Below are 7853 nucleotides of genomic sequence, written 5' to 3'. Positions count from 1 at the left end.
GATATGCCTGTCTATGAGATGTTAAGTGTTTTGAGACAGTGTGATTTGTATGCACGAGAAGAACAATAGTCCTCCATGCAGATCTAGTCCTCCATGAAAAAAAATCTCAAATAAACTGCAATTAGCATTTCCGTATGTCGTAAAAATGTTATGAAGCGACTTTTTTCATAGACTTCATCACACAGGCAGGCATTCACACTTTCTTTAGGTGAAACTTGAGCTGAGCAGGTGTGCACTCTCGCTTTCAGCTCGTGCTCATGTGTTACCATGCCAACCCATACACAGTAACGTTAATGATGGCTGGAAGTTAAAACTTTGAAGAAAAGCGTAGCTAAAATATTAGGAAGAGTCGGCGCGTTCGTTTGGAGAAATTGACACATTGTCTTTCTATATTTGCTATGGCATCTTGTCTTGTCCCAGACTTTCCCGCAGTCCAAATTGCATTGGAGCATTTGGGCGAATTGGGTAAGAAGAAAAGACTGTTCGTTTGCTTTGCCACGGCATTACTGTTGTTGATGTATTCGTTCTAGGCTGCGGTCGAAGGATGTGAAGTGAATAGAAAATTAAAAATGTACTTTGTACTTTGCACAAAACTCTCAGTCAACCCCGGTGGCGTGATTTAGTGAATATTGCCTAAAATGGCTATACTGGAGTTATTTTACTAATATAGTAGGTCTGTTTGATACAATAAAAAAACTTTTTAGTTAACATTATGTTGTGTTTTATTGCCAGATAAGCTGTTGAAGGACGAAGGTGTTCCGTTTAGTCCAGAAGCCAGTCAGCACCTGAAGGAGATAGCTGCTGCCATCACTGAACTAGTACAACATGAATAGGCTAATAATCCGATTTGTTGATCTATTCTAAGCTAACCATTTGGGGTTTTAATGCCAACAATAACTCAGTATGAACTGATAGCATACATAATAAAAACACTAATCGTATTCATATGGATATCATTCAGGAAGACTCCAGGCGAGCAGCGCATGAGAGGCTGGAGGTGGAGACAATTGAGACTAGTAAAATACGACACCAGGTCCAAAACATGCGTGTTAGCATCAGTGAGGAGATCGCAGGTATGAATCACACCATATCTAGATTTCAGATTTTCAAAGCTTGCACGCACACACATAGCCTACTGTTGTCTCTCGTTCCTACCAGCGGGTGTGGCGGCCGCCCGAGACAGCAACGCTGCCCAGATCCTCAAGCTACAGGAAGAACTAAACAGCATACTTCAAGAAACAGAATCTAAGGAGAAAAAACACGAATTACTGGGAAACCAGAACGCAATTCTGTTGTAAGATGTGACAATCACTTACTCCCTCACTTACTCTCTGACTCAATCATCAACCTTTTTTTACTCCAGATCACATACAGTACCAGTCAGAAGTTTGGACTCCCAAACTTTTGACTGGTACTGTATCATCTAGAAAGGATAAAAGCTAGCATAAGATAAGATAGCATTTTTTGTCACTTACTCAGTTAGTTCTGTTTGTTTATACTTTGTGGATCTCTGTCTTCAGTCCTGAGCGTGAACTGGTGAAGGGCCTTCACGAGGAGGTGATCGACCAGCTGAACTTCCAGCTTTCTGAGAAGGCCAACAAACACATCGTCCTCAACGAGACCTTGAACAAAGCCCAAGATGTGAGGGACAAGATATCTGCTGTGGAGGAGACCAGGCTAGAGCTGGAGCAGGACATGGTTCAAGAGAGGCTCATCTTCAACAAGACCAAGGAGAACCTCCAGAAAGAGGTCCAGACAGAGATATGGAAGATCTGTCTGACTGTCACATGATTCACTGCCTAAAATGTTGATGCTGATTCTGCTGGTATCATGGGCTCGTAATCCTAGAGGTCAAACCATTGATCAGAGCTTCAGTTCCACTTCCATTTTTAATTATGATAAAGTCTGTATAAGGTATCACCAATGCGCTATTTCATGATGGCCTCAACTCCGGTTGTAATATCTTCTCATTGACATCCCTAACAGTTCTAAGTGGCAGTGGGCTGGAGGAATGTCTTATGGCTGTGGGTTGGTCCCAGAACCTTCAGCGAGTGGGTCAAACAACAGATCCTGTTTGCGTTCTGAGGCTAGACACAGCCTAATGGAACTCACATTCCCACTCCCAGCCCTGCCTCAATCTTCTGTCCTGGTTCTCCAGGTGGAGGAAAGCATCACTGTAATCAGCGAGCAGAAGAAAAACAATACAAAGATCCGCAAAGCGCTGGACGTTGTCAACTCTGAGGTGCTGGATAACGAGGACAGGGTTACTGAGCTCCAAAACGTACGTTTGTGTAACATACTTCTGAGTTCAGGACGTAAGAGTTGTGTGTTTGATGGGAGATGTGGTGTTTCCGTAACGTAACTCTTTTTACTTCAAACATCGTGTGCTCAGAACATCGCCCAATTAGAGCATAATATTGGAAGACTGACTGCTGCTGAAACTCAATGTAAGGAGCAGTTGAAGGAAGAGATCAACAAATGCCAGGAACTGGTCGAACAAAAGTAAGATTTAAATTAACCCAAAATGCAACCCTTGCACACACACATTCAGATATACATTTTACATCCAGCCATTGGATGTAACGCTGTAAACTACAACGAGATACGTGAACACACACATTTCGTTGGCCTACATTTTTGTTCTTTCCAGGAATTTCCACGACAGGGAGCTGGTGGAGGTGAGGGAGGCGTTTGAGCTGAAGGTTCAGTCACTGCACGAGGAGATCTTAGTGGTGAGTCACGGACCATTTCATTCTCTCTGAAAGGATTCTTGCTTGCTCGAGGGCATCGTGTTTTCACTCTTCTCTCATCCCTTTTTATAGTACCTGATGTTATTGTCATGGGGAGCGATATAACTGTTACACCTGTGTTATGTCCCATGTGAGGGGGCCTTGATGTCATGCAGCGCCACACTCTAATGGCGCTGTTATCGAGTGCCTGCTTCAAATGCCAGGCGGTTAGGCCTGAACTTTGGAGGGTGACTGCTGTGCTCTCATGTGCCAGAGTTCAGCTGTCTGATCTGAGGGTGGAGGCTGGCTCTGTGAGAGCATGAAAGGCTGGTCTGAGAGGGAGGATGGCCTTTCAGTAGATCTCCCCTGTGCTTGACCCAAGCCCACAGACAGCCCTGGGCCTCAGGACAGCACTGTGGGTGTGTCTTGTGCCAAGGCAGAAGCACAAGAGGTGGTCAGACACAATGTTGTGTTCACCACTTCTATCCATGTCCAGTACTACCCATCTATCAGCAGTGCTCCCTGAGATGAGTGTGGTGGGTCACGAGAGCTGGGTGAGCTGATAAGAGGTTCTGGGTGTTGCTGTTGTTGTGTGCAGGTGGACAGTGATATGGAGAAGGCTCGGACCGTCAATGGGATCCTGCTGGCCTCCGTCACTAAGTTGTCAGACAGCTTCAAGGCTCATAGGAAGGAGGAGAACGAGGTCATGGCGGAACACCTTATAGTCTCACGCAGGTCACATGCTCACTCCCCCCTTTCACCCCCCCCTCCCATGTCCTCCCATTTCTCACCCGCCTCCCTCAATCTTTTTCCCCCTCACTTCCCCTCACACTCCACACTCCACCACCATCCCTCCCTCCCTCCTCTCTCCACCCTCTCACATTCTCTCTCTACTTCCACCTCTCATGTTATTCTTCTTAGTAAGTCTACGCACAATATTTTACGAATACAAAAGACACCGTGACTTCGCACCGTCACATGTAGTACATTTTTACAACAGCACTGTTAACTTCAGAGTTAGATATGTGTTTGCTTTGTCTCCAGGTTAGAGAAGTCCAGGCAGAGACTGGAGGAGCGAATCGCCTCCATCGCCAAATACAAGATAGAGATGAGAGAGATGGAAGACGAGATCAAACAGCTACTCGAGGCCAACATGTAAGATCTGTCCTTAGCCTATATGTAGCATTACAGTCAGTCCAAAACTGTTAACACCAGACGGATTATTATAAACGTCAGAAAGACCAGCTGTGGAACTCTCCAAACCGTCACCTTGGTGATCATAAGTGGCCTTAGAAAGAGCCATAAAGAGGATGATGAGGTGTCTTTCCCTCCCAGAGTCAACGAGGACCTGTTCCAGAGGAACCAGGAGGAACTCCATGGTCAGCTCAGCAAGGAGAAGAAGAGCATGTGAGTAGAGGAGGACCAGCACCCAGTCTGATCCAGCGCTGTACACCTGTACCAGATGAGGAACTTCCTAAAGCATGCTGTGTTCTCCACAGATCCATGTTTGAGGTTGAGAAGGAGGGTCTGTGTCAGTCTCTGGACAAGCTGAAGAGAGACCACGAGCAGTATGTCAAAGAGGTCAACGCTGATATCACCACCACCAGGGAGAGATATACCCAGCTAAGACAGGAGGTCCTACACACATTTTTTTTTGCATTGCTTCTATGCTCACTTTCCATCAAATTCTATTTAGGGTCCTCTGATTTTCTAACACAAGTGATTATCTAAACACAAATCTAGCCAGCTACCCCCCTGAAAAAAATTGCAATAGGCTTTACTGAAGGGTAAGCTTACCCAACGTTATTACACAGGCTTAGACTAGAGCCATACTGAACAGTATATTTCACCATAAAGCATTTGACACTGGTGAAGTGCTATAGCTTCTTGAAGGTAAGGTGACACAGTGACGTCTGTTACTGGATGTGCACAACCTATATTCTCTCTCATATATATTTAGATACATAGACAGTCCCCGTGTCAAAATGTCTGTCTTGATAACGATGGCGTTACTTGTATTGGCTGGAACATTTAGGCAACATTTTTGTTTTGTTTTGTAGCTAGCCACAGTCACTAACATCCTGACGCCACAAACCTGCGCGCGTTTACCTACAGTAGAATGGTAAATGGACTTTATTCAATAATATAGCGCTTTTCTACCTTAGCGGCACTCAAAGCGCTTTAAATGATTTGTCTCACACAACAACACACTCATACAACACCGGCGGCAGAGGTGCCACGCCAGTCGCTAGCCTGCCCATCGGAAGCAACTTTATGTTCAGTGTCTTGCTCAAGGACACGATCGAACAGCCAACCTTGCGATTAACAGACGACCCTCTCCACAGACCATCAAAGAACATCAGTTCAGTAGCTCGTTAGCTTCTGGGAGAAGCTGCAGCAACGCCAGAAGCCAGGGTGTTAACATCTTATGTAGCTAGCTATGTTTCCAGGCTGTGATATCAACACCTTGTGTTTTCGCCCGTGGCTTCGAATCGTACTGGTTGACTCCAGCAATCCCACACAGCAGTAAATAAGCTCAGCTAAACAAGTTACTCACCGGTCCGGAGGTCAGGTCAGGTCAGAGCTAGGAGCAAAACGGATCCAAGCCTGCTTCTCCAGGTGAGCAAAATGGTACATTAATAAGCTCTTCTGTAGCTGATATCCAGTTATCCAAAGCACCCCGGATGTACTATCCAGGTAGCCAGCAACTACGGACCGTAGTGGACCATAATACCGTAGTACGGTACTAGCCTATAGCTACCAACCAGTTAGCTTATACTCCGTCAGCTTTGTTTTTCCAGTATTTGCGCTGTTGAGCTAGTGTGGGATTGATAGATTATTACAGCAATAAAACACGAGAGGGGTATCAAAAGATGACCATAAATCCTGTAGATCAGTCGATGCCATTCAATATCCGAAAGATAGGAGTGGATAACAGCAGAAGCACGAGGCTGTTTTCCCTTACACCGCTGATAACCGGTCACATGACCCTCATGAAAAGTCTTCAGACAGACATTGGTACTGACACGTAATGATGGCTAGATGGCTCTTCTTGCATAAAGAAATGGCAAGGTAGGAACATCTGTCATTAATTTCCGTGTTTATACTCGGTGATTATTTCATTAGAACGAGTGTTGTCTACTGCCATACAAAAAAAAAAAAACTATCCTCTCCTCCCTGTCCTTTCAGGAGAAGAAGCTGCATGAGCATCTGCACATGAGCTCTGTGATCGAGAAGCTCAAGAATGAAGCGGTGGAGGCCGAGGAGAACTACAAGCATGTGAAGATCTCCCTGAAGGACCAGACCCAACAGTTCATTGTAAGCCTCCTGCGGTTCGAAACCTACATTTCAACCCCTACTGTGGTGCAGCTGCTGTAACCACTCACACCTGCAGAAAATCTCATCAATAGCGATCAATACATCGACCTGAGCTTCAGGGCACCTGCTGTAGCTGGCAGGATGAGTTAGGGTCAGAAATCAGGGGTCAACTGGTTTCCTGTCTGACCTATCAGGCAGAAGCAGAAGAAGTGGCTCTGAGTAGCCAGACGACAGCGATGGAACTAGAGGACAAGACTAAGATCCTGGAGGAGGTGGAGGCCCAGTTCGATGTGGACCAGTCCCGACACCAGAACCTGATGACACAGACATCTGGTACTGATCACATGTATCTTTCTATACTCCTTGTATATCCATCTATAGAGGTTTAGTAGTGGTGTGTCTGCTATCCTCATCATGCTGTTGTACGTGTGTTTCTCCAGACATGAAGACCACCCATAACAATCTGGAGCTGTCTATCCAGGAGATAAAAGAACAGACCAGTATCCTCGTTCAGCCCAAGGTGGGCATTCTACACATTTCCCATGATTGACCAGCAACCAAACATTCAGTTCAGACAACCAGTGCACTAATCTGAAACGTGGCCTACTTGTGTGTGTGCGTGTTGCAGGAGATTATGCGTAAACAGTTGGCGTTTCTGCGTGCAAAGCACATGGGTACACTGAAAACCCACGCCGCAGAGATCAGCGCCACTGAGAACAGCATCTATGAGAACGGAGTCAAGCTGGAGCAGGTCAACATGGAGAACAGCAGGCTGCACCTGGTACGCACAGCAGTCCAGCACACACACACACACACACACACACACTTACACACAGACACACACCTGACAGGTCAACAGCACATTGTTTAAACTAGCCAATACTCCTGGCACAAGCACCATGAAGATCAGTTGAGCTGGACAGTCGTACACAATCTGATGGCTCAGGACCTGACTACAGATAGTCATGCAATATTCATTCATCTGGTTTGGCTCTCTGGTGTGTGCTCTGATTACAGTCTCTCTGTTTAGAGATTAGAGAGCCCTCTGGTGGGTATTTGTGGTGAGTTTAGACAGGTCACTGGCAGCTCTGTCTTGTGTTTGTTGATGATGTTGTTGTTGTTTTTGATGTTGTCCCGGGTCCCAGTGCATCGAACAGATGAAGGAAGACTTAGCCGATGCCAGAAGTGAGAAGGAGAGACACATCCAGGACATAGGCAGGCTCAACAGAGAGGAGCTTTCATTATTTGGTAAGGTGCAGACAACTAGGACTCATGTCATCAATAACTCAGCTGGTAACTGTGGGGGCATTCTCAGCATCTCACTATTCAAAACAGACGTTTTATTTGTTGGCAAGGGACGTTTTTTTAATCAGTGTGTGTTTCTGTAGGGAGGCTACTGGAAGCTTGGCAGGAAGATACAGTGGTGACTGAGGTGAGGACATGGCTAACACAAGCACATTAGCAGTGTTGCATGTGTGTATCTTTAATGTGTGTCCTACCCCATCTCCAGGAGTCTGCAGAGAGGGACCAGAGGCTGCTGGAGGCCATCCACTCCCTTATGTTGAAGATCCAGGACAGGAAGGGTCAGCTGGGGAACATCAGTAGCCAACTGGAACAGCAGCTGCATGATATGAACTCACTGCTAGTCAGTGCTAGCTATACTAAGCTAAAGCTCTTCAAGTCATAATTCCGCCATGCTACGCTACAACACCCAAATCTCTACTACAGTATAACCTATAATACATATAATAATAACCTATAATACATAAGGCTAGGCTAATTGCCAAAGTTTATCTTGGACTAAAA

The 7853-nt window shown here is 45.8% G+C and overlaps 1 protein-coding gene across 1 annotated transcript; it reads left to right on the top strand.

The window, feature by feature from the left end:
• Window positions 1-294: 294 nt before the first annotated feature.
• Window positions 295-7781, top strand: ccdc175 (coiled-coil domain containing 175). The gene is made up of 19 exons (XM_062470135.1): window positions 295-465; window positions 733-818; window positions 962-1073; window positions 1159-1294; window positions 1521-1749; window positions 2159-2281; window positions 2393-2502; window positions 2651-2732; window positions 3328-3464; window positions 3774-3884; window positions 4065-4136; window positions 4229-4364; window positions 5919-6047; window positions 6242-6380; window positions 6488-6567; window positions 6676-6828; window positions 7193-7295; window positions 7436-7479; window positions 7558-7781. The coding sequence occupies exons 1-19, from the start codon at window positions 399-401 to the stop codon at window positions 7732-7734; spliced, it is 2226 nt and encodes a 741-aa protein (XP_062326119.1). The 5' UTR covers window positions 295-398; the 3' UTR covers window positions 7735-7781.
• The last annotated feature ends 72 nt before the right edge of the window (window positions 7782-7853 follow it).

This window comes from Osmerus eperlanus, chromosome 9, assembly GCF_963692335.1.
Source record: "Osmerus eperlanus chromosome 9, fOsmEpe2.1, whole genome shotgun sequence".
NCBI lineage: Eukaryota > Metazoa > Chordata > Actinopteri > Osmeriformes > Osmeridae > Osmerus > Osmerus eperlanus.
Note: the sequence above shows the minus strand (reverse complement) of the source record. Positions and strands in the feature narration are given on the sequence as shown.

Excerpts from the sequence above, each read along its gene's own strand:
- ccdc175 (XM_062470135.1), top strand. The coding sequence starts at position 399 with ATGGCATCTTGTCTTGTCCCAGACTTTCCCGCAGTCCAAATTGCATTG. Across the intron at positions 466-732 it reads GGAGCATTTGGGCGAATTGG|ATAAGCTGTTGAAGGACGAA; the intron begins GTAAGAAGAAAA and ends TTTTATTGCCAG. Across the intron at positions 6,829-7,192 it reads AGAACAGCAGGCTGCACCTG|TGCATCGAACAGATGAAGGA; the intron begins GTACGCACAGCA and ends CCCGGGTCCCAG.